This window comes from Ammospiza nelsoni, chromosome 2, assembly GCF_027579445.1.
Source record: "Ammospiza nelsoni isolate bAmmNel1 chromosome 2, bAmmNel1.pri, whole genome shotgun sequence".
Classification (NCBI taxonomy): Eukaryota; Metazoa; Chordata; class Aves; order Passeriformes; family Passerellidae; genus Ammospiza; species Ammospiza nelsoni.
In genome coordinates, this window is record NC_080634.1 from 29498321 (window position 1) to 29518140 (window position 19820).

Here is a 19820-nt window from a genome sequence, read left to right on the forward strand (position 1 = left end):
GTAGATGGAAGGAAAAAGCTCTCTAGTTCCTAATGGACTTATGACAGCAGGCTAAGAATTTTTAGTTCTTTCAGCCTGGAAATCTGAGAGAGGACCATGTGCTTCCTAGTGCAGTGGGTTTGTTGTTACTTACTTGAATGGAATCAACAGGGATTTGGCAGTTGCAGAACATGAGGTGAGGCTGAAGCATGTACATTAAAATATTAAGCTTTGTGCAGTCTGAAAGACAAACCAACATATCCTAGAATTTTGAATCTCATCTCTGCTCTTGGTAGAGTAGCTGAGGGGAGTATCCTGATACAAGGCAAGTAAAACAGTAAAAAAAAAACCAAGCAGCAAAAAATTAACAAAAAAAATCTTGCTACTGTTACAGTTTGGGTGTTTTTCCTTTTCTTGCATTTTAGTTAACAATGGAAGTTGATGGCAAGGTAGAAAGCATCATGAAGAGAACAGCTCTAGTAGCAAATACTTCCAACATGCCCGTGGCTGCCAGAGAAGCCTCCATCTATACTGGTAAGATTTGCAAGAGAATAGAGAAAGTTGTGTGTATAAAGCAAGCCATCGTGCTCTAGTATATTCATTTCCTGAGATGATCATGTTAAGAAGCCAGTTTAGTTTCAGAAGTAAACCTTTTCAGACTTTGCCTGCATCAAGTCTTAATATCTTAATTGAATCTGGCTTGCTTGCATATAATTGCCATTTCTGAATATTGAGTAAATTTTGTTTATAAGGTGAATTTACTCTGCCAGGACTCGAGTGGGTTTTTTGCATGTGTTAATTCTGTAAGCTTTAGGTTTCGACTAGCTTTTTGCTGACAAGTACAGCTGCTTAATGGACAGGGATAGTATTCTCTGAGCTGGTTGACTACTATTTCCTTTGCAGCCTCTTAAAGACTTCTTTAAAGTTCTTTGTTATGAATAGTTGTCAGATAATTCAGATAAAACACGACCTTTTCTCACTCTTGTACTCTGGTGGTTTGAAAGGGAAGGAGACATTTTACAGTTAGAAGAGTCTTTGTTCATGATTTTAGTGAGGAAAAGTGTCGGAACCCAGGAAATTCCTCTGGCTGCCCTGGAGGACTCGAGCCCCTGCCCAGGAGGCTCAGAGACCTTGGCACAGAGCCCAAGACCCCTGTGCCTTTGATTTAGCCCTTGGAAAAAACAATTACCAACCTTACATGTAGAATTACAAGCCATGAAAGTTTAAGTAGAATGATAGTGAATTTATCACAGGGTGAAAAATAGATTTTTGGAGTTTTTAGAATGGGGGTTCAGGGGGCAAGATGGAGGAATCTGGGCATGTCCAGCCTTTCTCCTTCTTCTTCTTCTTGGCCTCCATCCTCTGCTGTGATGTTGGCACTTTTAGATTGGTTTAGAGAAGAAGCTCACTGTCTAACATAGGTGATAGGTATTGGAAAGTTACTGTAAATATTGTACACATAGTTTTTGGTATAAAAAGATAACACCACCTCTGAGGGGGCAAAGTGCCTCTGACTGTCTTGCTGAGCTGACCTTGGCAAGTGGAGAAAGAATTTTATAGATAAGGTACAATAAACAACCTTGAGACTGAGAACTGAGGAGCCCTGACTCCTTCTTTGACTGCTGGGCTGGGAAAAGAGACTTTCTATTGTATCTTGGGGTCACTCTGACCAGCTAGAGACTCTGAGAGGAAAGAGTAGCATCAGTGACATTGCAGTGTCTCTTCAAAGAAATACACATGAATGCAAGTTGAATCTGAGTGGTTCGTAAACAAAAATGAGGAGAGTGAGAAGAAATGAACAGCAACAGCAAAAAAAAAGACAGCAGGGACATAAGTGGGAAGAAAGAGTAACTTCCATTGTCTGTTTCCATCAAAATGTAAATCAAATACTTTGGTTTATTTACATATTTATGATGACATATAAGCATAGAATTCCTTTCTGCACTGTATCCTGCAGCAGGCTGTTGTCTTTGTCACAGGCATCACCCTGTCCGAGTATTTCCGAGATATGGGCTACCATGTCAGCATGATGGCAGACTCCACTTCCCGATGGGCTGAGGCCCTCAGGGAGATCTCAGGGCGACTGGCTGAAATGCCAGCTGGTGAGTAGTCTTCCTCAGTTTAGGCTTGTATGTGCAGCCCTTCAAACCGGGAACCTCTGACTGAACCTCTGTGTGTTGGTGTTTGCAGACAGTGGTTATCCAGCCTACCTTGGTGCCCGGCTGGCCTCTTTCTACGAGCGAGCCGGGAGAGTGAAGTGTCTGGGGAACCCTGAGAGGGAAGGCAGCGTCAGCATTGTTGGAGCGTGAGTGTTGCTTTGCTTTGCCTCTGCACCTGTTTTGTATGACACTATTGGAATTAAATACCGATATAGTTGGATGGAACGTGCCTGGGCTTGTCCTGGCCCTTACTGCTTGACCAAAGGCAGCAGCTGTGGTGGTTTCACCTCAGAGACACCTTTGCCTGGCTGTGTGCTGCAGCTGGGCGCTTGGAACAAGTCCAGGCATGCAGGAGCTCAGGTTTACCTCTGGCGGAGAAGCTTTAAGGAAAGGAGTCAGGTTCTGCTAGAGGGTCTGATCCAGAACTTTATTCCCGGCCCTCAGGCCTCTGAATCCAGCAACAGCCCTAACAGAACTTGAACCACGTGGTTGCCGTGTCTTTTAACCCCGGGGAGAGGGGGAGGGAAGGGGTAGGGATCCCACCAACCAGGTAAGGGGGGGAAATCTCAGGAGACAAATGACACCTGGATGGCCCAATGTCCCCCAGGGCTGAGAGGCATCTTTTGAACTCTGCCAATCACCCAATGCCCTTCTGGAATGCCAGGATTGACAGACAGCATTCAGCAGGGGGCAAGGGAAAGGAGTGGTGATTGGCACCTGGGGAAGGACTGGGAAACTGAGGCAAACCATGACATCACACTGCAACATGACACAGTACCTTTTTTTCCAGACAAAAAGGTCTCGTTGCTCTGTGCAGCTGCAGAAGTTAAAAATATGGGAGTGAGTAGGTAGATGCTTAGTCTCTGTTCACCCAGAACTGCTGCTAAATTGTGCGTGGGGGCAGAAGGAATGAATGCAGACAGGTAGCTCTGTGGGATCACAGGCACAGCAGTCGGATCAAGTGGCTCAGGGGAGAATGTCATTAGGGCTCTCTGAAAAGTATGTCAAACCATGCTCAGAGCAGGAATGAAGGGGCAGTTAGAGCAGCAGTGTGTGCACTTGGGGGCATAATGAATCACAACTGTCATGCTCAAATAGAGTAGAATTCCATGGAGCAGTGTATCTCAGGCTGTGATGTGATGTGAGGAGCATGTTGTCCGCAGGCATTCTCCTAGGTGATACTGGTTTGTGTATCACACCCTGGGCAAAGTGGATTCCCTGTGTTTTCAGGAGGGCCCCTGGCATCTGCAAGAACACCTAGAGCTGATTTTTTGCTCTGCTTAGTTCTGTTCACAGCACACATACGTAAGGGCTTTCTGCTTTTGAGATTGGAAGACTTTTTTTTTTTTAAATCTCTGGGAATGCATGTATTGGAGTGTCAAGCACAAATTAAGTAGTTACTGTATAGGTGAATATCAAAAATAATTTCAAATTAGCATACTGTTTTCTGTAAAATCACTGCACTATGTATTCATTATGTTTTATCAGCACTCTTACTGAATCTGTTCTAGTTGAGACAGGTTTGATGATCCAAGTTGGAGTTACTACCTGCAGCTAACATGACTGAAATTACACCTTAATACTGTCAATCTGTCACTGATGTAACTATTTCATGGTATGCTTGATATTACCCCTGTGTGGGTATGCATCAAGCACTTTGTGCAAACACATTGCAATCTGTTATTTACTTGAAATCATGTTGAGTTTTCTGGTTTCTCTGCACTGAGCTGTGCAGTCAGTCATATGTTCAGTACTTCAGTTTGAACTGTGAAAGCCACTCTGATAACCTTTCCCTATCTCTTCCTGCTCAGTGTCTCTCCCCCAGGCGGTGACTTCTCTGATCCTGTCACATCTGCTACCCTGGGCATTGTTCAGGTACGTCTCACAATGTTGCAGCTCTTCTGTCCACTTTGTTAGACTCCAAATGGTTGTACTTCAGCACATTTGTGCCAGTGGCTGGGGTGAGCTTTGATTTGACACAGGCAGCATTGTAGGGTGTTTTGGAAAATGTTGTAACACTGTGAAAGGCCACCTTGTGAGATGGTCTCAAACTGATGTGTTTGAGATCCCTTTGGAAGGCAGCAATTCCTTCCAACACTGCCTGCTCAGGGATGTCTGTGTGCTTTCTAAGTGCTACCCATTGAGCTGCACTGCAAATGTATCTGTTCCAGCTGAGATGGAGAGCAGACCACTCTTAATATAGGTGCTTTGAAACCACAAAAAATCCTCAGAGGAGCTGACTGGGAGTGTCTTGCAACTGTTTGCAGTTTTGGGAAAAGCAGTTAAAATCTGTTTGGTCTCTGCTTTACATAGACTCCAATACTGACATTGCTGTGGCTTAGTGCCCCCTCATGAGCAGTCTCAAGCTGAATAAATCTGAACTCAGCTTAGAAGTTGTCATTTTTTGAGAAGTGTTGTTTGAATGTCACTGCTATAGTTACCAGGCTCCCAGGCTTCCATTTGTGAAGCCTTTGCTATGCTGCATTAACTCCAACTTGCTTGACTTCCTCTCTTTATTTTTTTTAATTGCCTTTAATTATTTTAATTCACTTTTGATTTGGAGAGCTGATTGACCTTTGTGGCTCCTGGCAGGTTTTCTGGGGCCTGGATAAGAAGCTGGCCCAGCGCAAGCACTTCCCATCTGTGAACTGGCTGATCAGCTACAGCAAATACACGCGAGCCCTGGACGAGTACTATGACAAACATTTCACAGAATTTGTCCCTCTCAGGACAAAGGCCAAAGAGATCCTGCAGGAGGAAGAGGACCTTGCAGAGATTGTGCAGCTTGTTGGCAAGGTGAGTGATCAGATATGGTGTCATCCTCCATTTCCTTATGAGTAGTGCAGGCTTTTGACCATATCTTAGAGCTGACCTGATGGATACTGCATTTCACACAGAAGATCACTGGGAGATGTCAGACTCTCTCACCTCAAACTGTGTTTTATTCCAACTTTCCTACATATTGTTTGACTTCTAAAGACAAATAGTTTTTCAGATTTGCTAAACCTTGGCTTGGCGCTGCTTTTCTCATGTAAATGATATTGAGACATCTACTGCTTGCTTTAAAGTTCACTTGCTGTAGTGTTCTATTCTATTCAGTTCTATTGCTGAAATGCCCTTTGCTGCAACTTAAAGTACTATTCCACTGGAAGCAGTGTTTGTAGAAAAATTATGCAAACCCATCTTTACTGTTGAAGTCATCTGAAGGGTTACAGTTTATTAGAAACCATGTTGCCAGCTGCAGGACAGGGGTGTTGGCGTTTACAAGTTGGCCTTTAGAAGCAATGTGAAGTCTGCTTTTTAAAGAACTTGTGATTATCTGTTTTTTCTTTTGGAAACCTGTGACATATGGCTCCATTTTGCAGGCAAGCTTTAATATCCTTTTTTCACTTCAATGTTTTGAAGAAAAGCTAAACTTGGATAGGAAAATTTCCATTGAAAGCTCTCAGAAAGGACCCAGTGAAAACTGTGTTTCAGCTTAGCACTGTAAATATGATAATTGGCAGGTTCCTGGCACGTATTTGACAGTACTTTAATTCTGTGATGTTCAGATGAGCTATTATGATTTACAGAGCTGTAGTAGTGTGTAGTAACATGTATTAAATACAGTTGCATGGAGGAAGTTTGCTCATGGTGCTCTGTCTCTTCACTGACGTTCTAGTCCCACCAAGATGAGACCTTTCATCACATCTTGCCTAGTAGAGCTCTCTTCTCTTGATGTGTCTTTGAAGAAAAGGAAGTGGGGTCATAGGACTTTCTGCAGTTCTCTATTTACAAAACCATCTTCTAGAAGAGTGGTTTGCAAAGCAGGGCAGGATTGGGTCCTTGGTGTGGAAGAGATATTCATAAGCCAGTACTTGTGACTAGGCATTGTTCTCACCATAGAATTACTGGAACTGGTGATTTTTTTCTCAGAGATGTTATCTTTGACAGTTCCTTTCTGTCAGGGCTTGGCTAACAACTGCAACAAACCTTTAGAAAGGGGGAATTGTGGAAGTACAGTCAGTGTAGTTTTTTCTTTTTAGAAATGAATTCTGAATTCTGTCAGTCTCCTCATGAAAGAAGATCCAAAACTTTCAGTCTAGAAAGCAAGATGGGCTACTTAAAGCTTAATCAGACCTCTTTAGCAAAAGGATGATGAAGGTAGAGAAGAGCAACCAAGAGCCAAGTGGTACCAAGAGCAGTAGTATGCAGCAGTTGTGGCTTTCCTGTGGAGTCTGAGAGGCATTTTCATCAAATCCTTTTCTTTTCTTGAATGCCAGGTGGGAAAAGGACATTGGTAACAGTGCAGACTAGTACCAAATTCTTTAGCTTGCTTCTTTATCTAGCATGCTGAGAGCTAGCCTTTCTTCTATAAGAGTTGAGGAAGGTAAAAATGAATTTCTCTTTATGTAGGAGGATGATGTTTCAATGTATCTCATAACAAAGCCATGTGCATTTTCAGCGTCTGGTGGCTTTTCCATGGTTTTAAACAGTGGGAAGGAAGTTCCCTTTATCATCAGATAGACCTAAAGCAGACTTACTGACTGTTTGGCCCATCTTAATGTGGCAATCAGTTAAATTGGCTGTTCTATAGCAGGGAGTGAGAAATACCCAAAAGACAGTTCTGCTTAATCCTGTCTTAGGAGGGTGGGAACACAGGTACTGAAAGACAGCTGTTCTTGGCCAGGACATTCTGTGCCTTCATGAACTTGAGTACTAAACTAGCTGTTTACTTTACTTTTCTAGGCTTCCTTGGCAGAAACAGATAAAATTACCTTGGAGGTTGCCAAGCTGATCAAAGATGACTTCTTGCAGCAGAATGGTTACACGCCTTATGACAGGTGAGATCTGACTGCTCTGGCCTTTTAGTCCTGTGCAGTCTGGATTGATACAGTTATTTCACATGGAAGCTGACCAGTGCAGAAATTCATGTTACTGTCTGTAAAGAATTTGAAGAACTGTGCTTAGGTAACTCATTCAGCAGTGCATTCACATTGTCAGATTGGCATGCAGACCCCTTCTGAAAGCAGATCCCTTTGGGGTTCCCAGGTCCTCCTCTATTGTTCTGTTAGCCAATGTTTCTGCAGTACAACATGTGAGGAGAAGGACAGGACTGCTTTATTTTCATAGACAACATCCAAAGTCTTCCTGTTTATTCCATCAATACGCAGGGACTGCAAGAATCTGCTTTCAGTTACTGTTGCATAATTCTTGAGTAAGTTTGATCCATCAAAAAAAACCCTTACTCTCTCCCTAGTGAACTTTTCTTCTTTCCATGCTATCCTTGTGTTTTAACAGCCTGACAAGGGACGTTTTTGTTCTTCATCTCACTCCCCAGCCCAGGTAGATCAGGAAGTCTTGAGTAGTTCATCACTAGAAATGTCAACATCCATCATTTTGTAACAGTGAGTGCCTTTGATCAGGTTACTAGGACAGCTATGTATGTATGCTATAGGAAGCACAGGAAGTAGCACATAAATAATAATGAGGTGCCTTTTATGGCACTCACCTACCCATTAAAAATGGAACTGCATGAAGTGCTCCTGTCATAGACAAACTCCTTTTCCTGTGAGCAAAGAAACTTGCAGAGCTGTCATCCCAGCCTGTTAGGAGGAAGCCTGCTTCCTTGATGGACAAAACAGGAAGGAGGAATTCTGTTGGCTGCTCATTGTTTTCCTTTACTTGTTAGCATTGGCACAGATTGAAATGTGAGACTTGTAGAGCAGCAGTTCCTGTTCACTCCTGTTTTGCCTGAATGTTTGGGTACTGCTTCAGAAACCTCAACTTCAGTCAGCTTCAGGATGATTATCTTGGCCTGCAATTTGACCATTTAAAAATGTGGGATGTATTTGAGGCAGCCCCTCTCCTTTGGCAGTATCCATTAAAAATCCCTGGAGTAAAGCAGGCTGGCACTCTTTCTGTCAGGGAAGGATGCTGAAAACTGTTCCAAGACGCCTGACAGGTCCTCTTCTATTCCATCAGGTTCTGCCCTTTCTATAAAACAGTGGGAATGCTTTCCAACATGATTGCATTCTATGACATGGCACGCCGTGCTGTAGAAACCACAGCTCAGAGTGACAATAAGATCACGTGGTCCATCATCCGAGAGAACATGAGCGAAATCCTCTACAGACTTACCTCCATGAAGTTCAAGGTATGCTTGTAAGGAGCTGGGTTGTCCTGCTTTCTGTGAGCTTTCAGGGCCTCTGGAAGACTGACTAAGTGGTAAACACACCAAAGAGCTTTGATAAAGGTCTGTGAACAGAGACTCTTTGCCAACACTTTGAAGATAGTAAAGAATTGTTTTGTGAGCAGAGGTCAGTGCAGAAAACCTGTCAGCTGATACTGACTGCACACAGACTTGGCAACCCCACCTTCAGCACTCTCTTTTATGTTACATATAGTCATGGTAACAGTACAAGCATCTTTTCCAGTTTGCTTTGGAGGTTTTGTGATAAAATTCTGTAAAAATATTATAACATGTTCTAAGGAGACTATTATCAGAGAGAAGCAGCCTGAAGCCAAACATGGGACATGTCATATGTTATTGCAGGAGTGTTTCTTTCCTTAACTTCTATTTGCAATAGCTCAGTTAATATTTCTATCATTCAGTTTCTCCTGGATTTAAACTTAAGGCTGCTTATATCTGCCTTTAATCTAAAGGAGACCGCTCAAAGTGAGGAGAGGAAGGGAGGAGAAACTTTAGCACAGGCTTAAGACAAAACAAGTGAATTGGAGCACCTGCTCTGGGTAACTTCAGTAGCTGTCATTTTAGGGTACTGCTTTACTAAAACTCCTCCAGAGCATGCTGGTGTAGCAGTTACTGGTAGGACAGTGGTAACCTGTGATACTGACTGATCTCTATGAAATGAAATCCTTACTCTGTTAAAACTCATGTAAGTCAATACTGCAAATCTTTGGAGAACAAGTAGCAGTGGATTAAATACGTGTAGAATTAAATATTCTGCCATGCCAATGTATTCTGATCCTGCAGGGTACTGGCTTTTTTCTGCAGTACATGGGTTCCTGGTATATATTCTCAAAGCATCAAGAAAATAACAAGATGCCCTTGGGGACATGAGCGTCTTTGAGAGCTGCTGATGTAGATAGAATAATTAAAACACTCCCTACAAACCCTGGCCCACCAACAGGCACCCATAGTACAGCAGAGCAGTGGACAGCATGGCTGAAAATGGGAATCCAGAGAGTGAATATATGTTAAGTGGAGCTGGACCTCTAATAGTTATTGAAGGAAAATTGTATTCCCCAGGTCACAGTCTGACAGGTGTGAGGATTCAGATGTCCTGCATCCTGTGGTTTGGGTACTTTGGAGACACAATGTAAGAAACAGTGCATCCACACGTGTAAGGCCTCTGTGTTTACCAAGAGTTGCACTGATCCAGAGGATCTTAGCACTCAGAGGAGCATGGTGAAGACATTGAACAGATTTCACAGCCTGACAGTTAATGATGCTTCTTGCAGAGAAAGCCTTGCAGCCTCAGAGCAAAGCTGATAAATTTTTTGCCTTTTTTTTTCATGAAAAATATTCTGAGAAAATGAAGCTGTACAAAGCTACTTTTGGGATTTTCATGGTTACACAATACGTTTTAATTTGAACCAAACAACCTCTAAGTAATTGCAGAGTAACTCTTCCACTTACTGGGGATGCACTGCATTTGGTGTGGGCATAGGAGCTGGTATTAATCACTGCAGCTCTCAAATCACACAGCATTAACCAAGACCCTCAGTGGTTTTGATAGCTTTCCAAATCAATTGCTTTACAGTGCAGTAACCACTGCTCATGAGAAAAAAATCTCTTTCCAGTACCCATTCTGCCTGCTCACTAATGTGGGAAGAGAAAGAGATTTAAACCCTGTGGCTGTTGGTGAGACAGAGAGGATGCAAAGACAGAGCTACAGTGCCTGCTCTGCAGTTGGCAAGTGTTGATCCCGAGTCAAGAGGTTGCAGCAGTGGCAAACCAGGGCTGACTTAATTACCATGGGCTTTTCCTGATGGATCTGTTTACTTGCTGTGTTCTTTCAGGACCCTGTCAAAGATGGTGAAACAAAAATCAAGGCGGACTATGCTCAGCTGTTTGAGGATATGCAGAATGCGTTTCGAAATCTGGAAGAGTAGACTCGACCTCTGTGACCACTCCAGTTTGTCCTCTCAGTTCCTCATCTCAGCTCCTCTGCTTCCCTACCTTACAAGAATGATGCAACAGTACTTGAGTTGATAAATAACCCTGTGTTTCCCCTGTTCATACTCAGAGAGTGTCTTTACAAGAAACATTCCTCTTAGTTTGTATTTGGCATTGCTTTGTGTGTCTGGTGAGTGATGTGTGAATGGGCCTGGCTGAGTGAGGAAATGCTGTTGTACACTTCTAGGGTGGGAAAAATGTCACCTTTCCTCTCCCAGCTCTCCTGGTAACCAGTCTTTCACCTCGGGGTGTAACCAGTTGAGCTGCACTGGCAGAGGAGGTGTAGGTCTTCATGCAGTCATGCAGTACATTGCGAGCTGGCAGTGGGAAGGGCATTTACACCTGCCACTTTGCTAAGTGACTATCAGACATAGAACTCTCTGTTCTCAAACAAAATTTCTGACCGTATTCTGATGACATGTTGACACAACCAAAAATTCTTCACTACTCTATCATTTCTGAGTCTCTCAGCTGAGTCTTTTGGTACTGAAATGTGGTAGTTCTGGTCCTCTTCAAGAAGGGACTAACTAGAAGATAAGCATATGCAAGCGACTGGTATAATTTTGTACACTGGAGAAATACAATTTTATCTTCCTGCTTAATACAGATAGGACTGTTGGACTCAGCATCAGCTAAAATCACAGCCACAGGTGCTCAGCTTCCAGCAGAATTTTACCTTCTGGCTCCTGTTCATCCCGTAAATTTCCTGACACTCAGCTGCTTTACTTTGTGAAGCTTGTGAAGCTGCCATGTACTGCAGGGCATGGTTGGCAAGGTACAGTGATGCCACACGTGCTGACCACAGCGTGGTCCTTCCTTGGTGGTGCTCTGCCAGTGCAGTTGCCCCCAGTGCAATGCCCAGGTTATGCCAAGGAAAGGAAAGCACGTGCTTAGCCTTCTTCCTCCACCTGTGCTCACCTGGCCTGTTGGGTGGTGGCACAGAGGGTCCCCAGCTCTTGTGTAAGAGGAATGTATGATGCTCAGCTGGGGGCAGGGGATGAACGGGGGAAGGTTGACAAGTACAAAATGTATTTACTCCTGCCTTGTTGATTACGATGCAAGAGAAACCAGTGGCTCTGGTCTTCTGCTCTGTGCTCTGGAAGCACTCTGTCAAGCAGCTGAAACTGCTGTCTCTTGGGCTTTTTGTATTGGTAAAACTAGACTGAGATGAGGAATGAGCAGAGCGCAGCCTTTCTGTCAAACTCCCCGAGCCCAGCACTCATCCCATTGCTCCAGAGTGCGAGAGAGAGAGATGCTGGCATCCTCTCCAGTCTCTCCCTCTCGATTGTGTCAGGTGGCATGCCGTGCCCAGTTGGGTTCCAGCTGCCACCTACTGCTTTGTTAGTCCTGAGACAGCACCTGCTGTTGGTGACACCATGACTGCGTGAGCGTTAACTCTTCACTGAAGTATTTCCACCGGCGCCAGCTTTGAACAGTAGTGATGCAAAGGGATCTTGTGCTACGGACCAAATGCTGCCACTTCCATTATGGTATCAACCCACTGTTTGTCAGGGGAGAGGCCAGCTGAAGCTTAAAGGGATTGACTATTTTTGGTTCTCCCGAAAAGAAACTGCTCCTGCGGCTGATATTCTGGTAGTGAACGCTTAAGTTTACAGCTCACTAAACTTTTGGTGTATGCTGCTTATTTTATCAATGAGCATGTGTGAATGAGTAGTCACCATCCAAGCCCTTGCTGGGCTCATCTTTGTACCCTTCACCACTGTACAATGTAGCATTTCATGCTAGAAACCAGATGTTCTTATCTCTTTAAATAGAGGATGTTATAAACTTTACAGAAGATGTCTAAGATAATGCAGTTCTAATATTTATTGTGCTGTACCTGGCCCTGAAGTGTGACCAGTTCAAAGTTTCATATATATTTTTGTCCTTTTTGTTTTGTGTCTGTTTTCAGTGTTGAGATTCTGATGTTCACTGTGTCCTGCAAATATTCCTTCCACAGCTGTGGGAGGAATTACAACATGGGCAGAACCCCACCACCTACTTTATCTTGTATATTTCATAATGTATGTTGCTGGAAATTGTGTAAAAAAATAAATTAAAAAAATTGTTCAAGTCGATGAAAATAAAATTGATTTAAATTAGGTTTTATCTGTCCTAATTTTTTTATGTCAAACCAAACCTATGCTAAACAGTGGTGTACACAGCAGCCCATCACAAAAGGTGACAGCTTGCTTAGAAAAAATTACTTCATCACTTTCAGGATTTCTTCAAAACTGCAAGCAGTTATTTGGCATGGACTCTTTACTTCAGTTCTCCCATTCCATTACAGCTTGCACAATCTCCTCACACGTTACATGAAAGAGTTACAAGTAGTAAATATTCTTGGGGCAGGTATTTTTAGCATTACTTTAACAGAATAAAAGTGTAACTAAGTTTGCCTTTTGCTGCCATGCATGCAAACACCTGTAATTGTACCATTTGAGGGCACTTTGGATCAGAAGCTGAGCAGCACTACTGCCCACAGCAACTCCTTTTGAATAAGGAGTTGAGACCTTCTGTAAACAGCAACACATAAATGAAGAATACACTAAAAACATCACATTTGGCCCATTTTTTAGATTTGACCACTCTGTAACACCTCTTTGAAGAAAGTGTTCTGGTTTTTCATAGAATATATTCAGAGACACATCAAGCTGAAGATGTTGAAGTAATTCCGCCACCTCACAAAGGGTTGGAAGTCATAAACTCATTTCCTGGCAACCATGGACTAATAGTTCTCAGTAGATGTTACGAAATCCACGAAGTGAAGCAATGAGTTCAGGTTTTGGCAGTCTGGAAGTTACCAACAGGCAATGTCCTCACTTCATCCACTCGACTTTTGTGGATCTGGAAGGCCGGTGTCACCCAGCGGCCGCAGGAACACTGGTCCCCCCTCCAGCTGAAGGAGCCCAGCTTTGATGAGCATTTGGGACACAGAAGCTGCAAGAAAAACCCAGGACTCAGTCTAAGACATGTGTTGATGTGGACCTAGTTAGAAACAGGCCAAAAAGCCAAACCGGAAGGGCTCTTTAGCCCTAGGGTGTAGCAGGCAGCTGTGCTGGGACCTGGTGGGATTCCAAGACAGTTTTACCAGGGTCCAAAGGACTCGGTCAGCCTGAGACCACAACAGGATTCTGAAGTGCCACAAATCTTTCTCATAATAGAAACAAACAGAAGATAAACCCTCTCCAAGGTCCTGGCTGCCATTGTCAGCAGTTTCCTTGTGAAAGAGTATTTTACATTTAAGCATCTGCCCATAAGCTGCAAAATTTACATCAAAAAGGCTGGGGAGGCCTAGGACCTTGTGTGGGGGTTTTCCTTTTGGGGAAGAAACACAATTCTGCCTTTGAAAAAAAAAAAACTCCAAACCAAAAATGCAAAGACTAAAAAGCACATGCTCCATTTCACCTGTCCTTCCATTACTCCGAGCAATGCCGGCTCCATCCACTGCACGGGCTCGATGAAGTAGGAGGTGCACTTTTCCTGGCCGTTCCCAGAAAGCCGTGCAGACTCTGTTAGCCTCTTGTGGGCAAAGGCTGTCGGTCCCACTCCTTCCGTGTGGGACAAAATGCTGGAGCTACGGAACAGAGCGCGTCTGCCCTCCGGGACATGAGAAAAAAGAAGTAAAACAAACGGGTTTTTTAACTGGGCAAATCTACAGACAACAGAAAATAAGGATATGGGCCTCCTGACTCTGAATATTTAAACAGGAGTACAAATCCGACATTTTCTTATTAGTCTGGAAGGTTCACAAGCACCACTCCAGGGAACAAAAATTTTGTACTTTCGATTTTTTTTTTTTTTGCAAACACAGCATGGAAACTTAGGCATCAGCTCATCCATGACCTGACAACAATGACATGCCCATTGATTCACACTGGTTATTCTACCCTTGAGTAGATTTCACAATGACGTTTTAAGGAGAAATAGAAAGTATTTTATAAATATATAAAAATACATGTTTTTTCAATATATAAAGTACCTGCATTTCCTGCATCTGTAGAGAACCTCTGTGTTCAATGTTTGACATGTAGTGGTAGGATCAACTGCAAAGACTTCTCGGGGCAAGTCTTGAGGTTCTGCAGAGGGGTCAGGACCATGTTGAGAATCAGGTCAGCTCAGCCACGCTGCATTCCTGGGAATGAGACAGGAGTGTGCCTCTGCCCCAGTCACAGCCTGTAGGAGCCACCTTCTTTCCTTTCATTTGCTCTGTCACAAATTCCAATAGATTAAGCTAAAAACAAAAGAGCCTCATCCCACCATGCCTAAGACTGGGATTTGCTCAATGCAAGGAACTGGGATCTAGACTATGGCCTCAACCATGGTAAAATAATGACATTTTGCTTTATGTTCTTACTTCAATTTTGTGAAAGTTAAGGTAGAGGAGGTATCTGAGTAGTTGTGCCACTGTTGAGTGCCCAAAATACAGAAAGTCACTTACAATTTGACAATGTCAGCTTGCAAACTGCTAAGGACAATGATACATAAAGGGCAACAGTACTGTGATGCAACACTCAGATCTTGCAAGAAAAGCTACAGATTATTATTTTATTATAAAATTACACCGATGCACATGTATCTCTTGCAAATTAAAGTATGAAAATTTACTTCATTACCTGCATTTCACCTTTACCTCAAGTTTTGCATTTTTTTTTCATCACATTGACATATTTTCTGAGGATGCTGTTTGCCTTGCCAGGGATGTAAAATCACGAAATATATCAAACTGACCTTAACCATTTTTTGCACTTTGCTCCTTACAGATCTTATTTCCCACGCATCTCCCAAAGGCACATTTTCCCTCTACTGATGAGCTGGGATTCTCTAGGGCTGGTGTAACGTGAATGCTTGCCCTGGCCAAGTGCAGGCTCGGCTCCTTTGAGGGCCACACTCGAAGTCCAGCCCCTGTGACAGGGCTCACTCCGGGACAGCCTGTTCCAGCCCGTTCCCCTGCTGGGAGCCCGCTCCGCGCACCCGCGCTGCTCCCACTCACCGGAGAGCCTCTGGCTGAGCATCTCCAGCCGGTACCGCTTGTAGAGGGCGCTGCTGGTGTCCACGGCGCACCCCATGGCCTCGTAGAGCTTCAGCTGCGCCTGGAAGCCCGGGTTCACCCTGCGGCGGGGCCGAGAGCAGAGCGGCGTGAGGGGTGCGCTGGCCGGGCGCGGGGGGCGCGGGGTGCGGGCGGGCACTCACTGCGCGTCCGGCTTGGCGGCCCTCACGGCGGCGAGCGCCTCCTGCCAGCCCAGCCCCTGCGTCTTCATCAGGTAGGCGGCGACCACGGCCACGCTGCGGCTCACCCCGGCGTGGCTGCAAGGCAAGCGCGGCCCGTCAGCGGCAGCGCCGCGGCCGCGGGCAGCGCCGGGCCCCGCCGCGGCCCCGGGCTCACCAGCGGACGAGCGCGGCGCCGCCGCCCGCCCGGGCCGCGCCCAGGAACGCGGCGCACTCGTCCAGGCGGCTCAGCAGGTCCGCGCCGGGCTCGTCCCGCGCCCGGACGTGCATGGCCCGCAGCCCCGGCACGGCCGGCGGCTCCTCCGCGTCCACCGTCAGCACCGCCACCACCCCCGCCGCCGACAGCGCCGCCGGGGACGAGCAGCAGTCCGCGCCGCCCACGTAGAGCCCCGCCAGCACCGGCACCATCCCGCCGGGAGCCGCCATGGCTGCGGGAGCCGGGAGGGAAGCGCCGCCCCCGGCGCGGCACCGCTTTCCGCTTCCCTTGCAGTGTGGAAGGTTTAATTTCCGTAGCAATCGTCGTGCAGCTATCGGTGCCTATGGGTTATCTCCTCGCCGCGTGTATGTGTCTGTCTTAACTCGTCTTTTGTCCCCCCCCACCCCTCTGTCTCCTTACAAATGCTCAGAAAACAAATATGTGTCACAGGAGCGGTCAGGTTGCAAGGGACCACAGTGGTCCAACCTCCCTGCTCAAGCAGGGTCGTGCAAGAGTACATGGTAGAGGATTGTGTCCAGGCGGTTCTGGAGTATCTCCAGTGAGGGAGACTCCTGACAGACAACACAGAGAATGGAAATATTCATTTCCCCTTGAGGCTGCTAAATAGAACTTAAATACTAACTAGCAAAATAGATAAAAGACTATGAAAGTAGACACACAGGATGCTAAATATAACTGGAACCAATGGATGAAGAGATAATTAGGAATATAGTGGCTTTTGTGGCAAAGCCATGTGTGAAAAACGCCAATCACTTATTTTTAAAATTTTAAAAAGTTTAATAGTAATAAAATGGTTATAAAAATAGCAATATAATTAAAGTAATAATAATTTGGACAATTTAAATTAGGACAATATGAGACAATAGAGACAAAGAGTTACGGATGCCCAGGTACCTTTTTCTGGGCAGCGCAAGCCTGAAAAAGGACACACATTAACAGAGGATTAACCCTTAAAAACAATAACCTGTTGCATATTCATATATCTCATACACGATGCATAAATTCCATTCAAATACAAGATTACGTCTGGTCATCCTCAACTTCTTCCTCTTAATCTTAACGGCGTCATCTTGTCCAAGCGAGGAGGGAAGAAGTTCATTTCTCCTGACAATGGAGCAATAAATTCTCTTTCTCTGAAAGATTTAGGTGTCCTGTGGCTGCTATCTTGGTGTGAGTCCTTTCTTTAGAAAAAAAGTATCCTACATAGCATAGTTTCTATTTTAACATTTTGTTATAGCCTAAAACTAAATACAACACACTACTTAAGAGAATTAATACTGCATTACTTTCTGACACAACACATATAATATTCATTTTAATATTTGTGAAAAGCCAATCATAAAATACGCATTTTTCACACCATGTAACAAGAAGCGACAGCGCATGCCCTAAAAGAAGTTCCAGCCAATGTCATCTACATCAAGTCAAGGTCATTAGGGGTGTCAGGAAAATCCAAAAACACCAGAGGTTTATGTCTAAAAAGGAGACAGATGTGTCCTGCAACTTTATTTGAATAAAGGGAGAATTCACTGGGGTGCACACCCGCAGGGTTTTCTTTCTTGGAGTTTTGGAGGGCACAGCAGCCTTTTATCCTAAACTTGGGGCCGTGTGTTGCTCTCTTCCTTTCCCCATTGCTGAGGTACTTGGCAGGTACAGCCTTCCTGAGCTGCCTGCCACACATTCCCACCTTGAACCTACTGTTTTACCCCAAAATTCAGAAGTTCAGGCTTGTGCAGACCCTTGTCTGTTTCAGGAACCAAGCTCTTTGGGCTCTGCAACAAACTTGCTGCCCAAAGTTGGCAGAGACATTAAGACCCATGTCAAAGACTTTAACACCCATACCTTTACCCATCAAACTGTTTGTGAAGACATTAGCTTTCCTCTCAGGGGCACTCAGTGAGTATGACCTTCAGACACCCCTTTAGATGACCCTCTAGGACCATAAAGGACTTCCGAGGTGGATCCATGCAAATTAGTTCTAGGAAAAGTGATGTTTCTGTATAGGAAGTACACTGCAATGAGCATGTATGGTTATGATGGAATTTTACTCTGGACACAGCTATATTAGGGAAGATATGTTCTGGAAATCCAGCACACTCATAATAAAGAATCTCTGTTTTCTAATACTTTAAATTGTGTTAGAAAGTTTGTTTGCCAGCTGTTTTCTGTCTCACTCCACACCTCTCTGGACAACTTGTTCCAGTGCATGATCACACACACAGAGTAAAGGTCTTCCTCATGGTCAGGAGGAACTTCTTGTGCATCAGTTTCTGCCTGTGCCCTAGTGGCTGGCACCAGTGAGAAGAACCTGACTCCATCCACTTTTCACTATGGCAAAATGCAAAATTTTGTTATAAAGACCTGTGCTACGCTCTCTCCATGGCTGGGACACAGAACCTTACCCTGTCTCCACTATATGGGATAGAAGAGCCTACAGTCCCTAATTCCCATCACTGGGGAATTGTTCTAGTGCGGCTCCGTGCAAGACAGCTGGAGGCAAAACTTGCAAAAGCATCTGCCAGGGCCTCTGGGATCCTTGCAGGATGCTGACCAGCCATGGAGGAGGTGACACTGGCAGTCACCTCAGACCTGATAAGGTGAGGCTGAAACCAGAGAAGGGAGATTGTTATCCCTTTCCCTCAGGAGAGGCAGATGGAGCTGGGGTACCACGGAGCAGCTGCCATGCTGCAGGAGGGATGGGCCACCACAGGGATGCTGTGAGGATGCTGCCCACGAGACATTTCCTCACCAGTGCCAGCAGACAGCGTGCACCAGTTGCCAGTCTCATTGGGAGAGGGGCAGTGGGACAGCAGCTTCCAGAGCTGTGGAGTTTCCGTGTGCTGCTGGTGGCCCTCTGAGCAGACTGAGACGACTCTTTGTAGTTGAGATTGGCCCCAAAGTTTCCCAGGGTACAAGGACACTGCTTGAAGTTTGCTGCCATCCTGCCTCACCTCCCATGCCTGCCCTAGTGCCTGTGGGATTGTGGGATTGTGCAGCAGTCCAGCTGGGAAGCTGCTCCAGGGAAAGGCAGATCCCCTCTTTGGATGGATCAGTTCTAAATCACAGAAATGTGACCCAGAGGGTGTGCCTGTGTCTCGAGTAAGGGGAGTCTCTGACGCCTCTCATTAACATTATTTTAAGCTACATAAATGTGCGAAATGTCCTCTTTCAGTTGCCATTGCCACCAGTGAGAAACGAAAGGTTTACTGAAAAAAGCATTTAAAAATGCTTTTTAAAATGCTTTTTCCAGTAACAGCAGGGGAAAAAAAGCATACATACTGAAAAGAAAGGCAGGTGGAAATTAAAACCAGATAAAACTGTGTATGGACCTTTACTTGTGAAAGCAGATAACAGTTGTAGCAAAGTACCATGGGGAAAAACCAGATTATTAATTTCTTGAGTGATCTGAAAAAAAGTCTGCAGACAACTGCAAGTTACTGAAGGGGCTATGGGTTTTACAGCAGGGTTATATTATCCAGGTATTATGTGACTACTAAGGGGTGGTTAATAATCTCTGTTAACCTTCAAATCTGTGAATGTGCAGGGGCAAACAGTACTGTCTGCAACTAAAACCAGGCAGGGCTTGATGCAGGATCCCAAGAGACTGGCCCAGTGGTAGTGTTAGCACTGCAGTCCTCCACGCTGCTTTCTGAAGCCATGGACAATGAGGGAATGTGAAAAAGATGTGATTTCAAACCGAAAAGCTGTAGTGGAGGTAAGTATAAAATCCTTGGGGCAGAGCCCACAGACAGCTCAGTACCTAATGGCTTCACATGACCAAAACTGCACTCCCTAAACCTCACTGTTTCTCTGCACACCCCCTTCGCTGCGTTTGCCACCTGCAGCCTGAGGCCATGTGTCCTGAACTTGTTCATGACTCCCAAATTAGAGTAAATATTTCTTTTCAGTCTGATTTGCAAATGCTTGTTCTCCCCCCACCTCCGCCTCCCCCCATCATCTTCTCCTCTACCACCGAAAATTGTGATGCTCTCCCCCAGGTTCCAGGAAACCGTGTGACTGATTAAGCAGTTGGGGGCAGCTCAGGTGCAAAGAA

At 45.0% G+C, this 19820-nt stretch overlaps 2 protein-coding genes across 3 annotated transcripts in view; one reads left to right on the forward strand and one right to left on the reverse strand.

The window, feature by feature from the left end:
* Positions 1-12422, forward strand: part of ATP6V1A (ATPase H+ transporting V1 subunit A) — a 31575-nt gene extending 19153 nt beyond the window's left edge. For both annotated transcript variants that reach the window (XM_059493424.1, XM_059493423.1), the window contains exons 8-15: positions 405-513; positions 1959-2081; positions 2170-2284; positions 3950-4013; positions 4731-4934; positions 6867-6961; positions 8103-8274; positions 10164-12422. In XM_059493424.1, the coding sequence (XP_059349407.1) occupies positions 405-513; positions 1959-2081; positions 2170-2284; positions 3950-4013; positions 4731-4934; positions 6867-6961; positions 8103-8274; positions 10164-10256 (975 nt within the window). In that variant the 3' untranslated portion in view covers positions 10257-12422. The remainder of the gene's footprint in view (positions 1-404; positions 514-1958; positions 2082-2169; positions 2285-3949; positions 4014-4730; positions 4935-6866; positions 6962-8102; positions 8275-10163) is intronic.
* A 142-nt stretch (positions 12423-12564) lies between these two features.
* Positions 12565-15975, reverse strand: DUSP12 (dual specificity phosphatase 12). Its single transcript, XM_059493425.1, has 6 exons — positions 15707-15975; positions 15514-15627; positions 15314-15432; positions 14303-14399; positions 13729-13915; positions 12565-13260 (listed from the first exon to the last, which is right to left on the reverse strand). The coding sequence occupies exons 1-6, from the start codon at positions 15973-15975 to the stop codon at positions 13099-13101; spliced, it is 948 nt and encodes a 315-aa protein (XP_059349408.1). The 3' UTR covers positions 12565-13098.
* Positions 15976-19820: the final 3845 nt, after the last annotated feature.

Bases quoted from the DNA above. Each gene is read 5' to 3' on its own strand.
- DUSP12 (XM_059493425.1), bottom strand. From the start codon at position 15,975: ATGGCGGCTCCCGGCGGGATGGTGCCGGTGCTGGCGGGGCTCTACGTG. The intron at 15,628-15,706 runs GTGAGCCCGGGG...CTTGCCTTGCAG, and splicing joins GGCGCCGCGCTCGTCCGCTG to CCACGCCGGGGTGAGCCGCA. The intron at 14,400-15,313 runs GTGAGTGGGAGC...ACCCCTCTGCAG, and splicing joins GCTCAGCCAGAGGCTCTCCG to AACCTCAAGACTTGCCCCGA.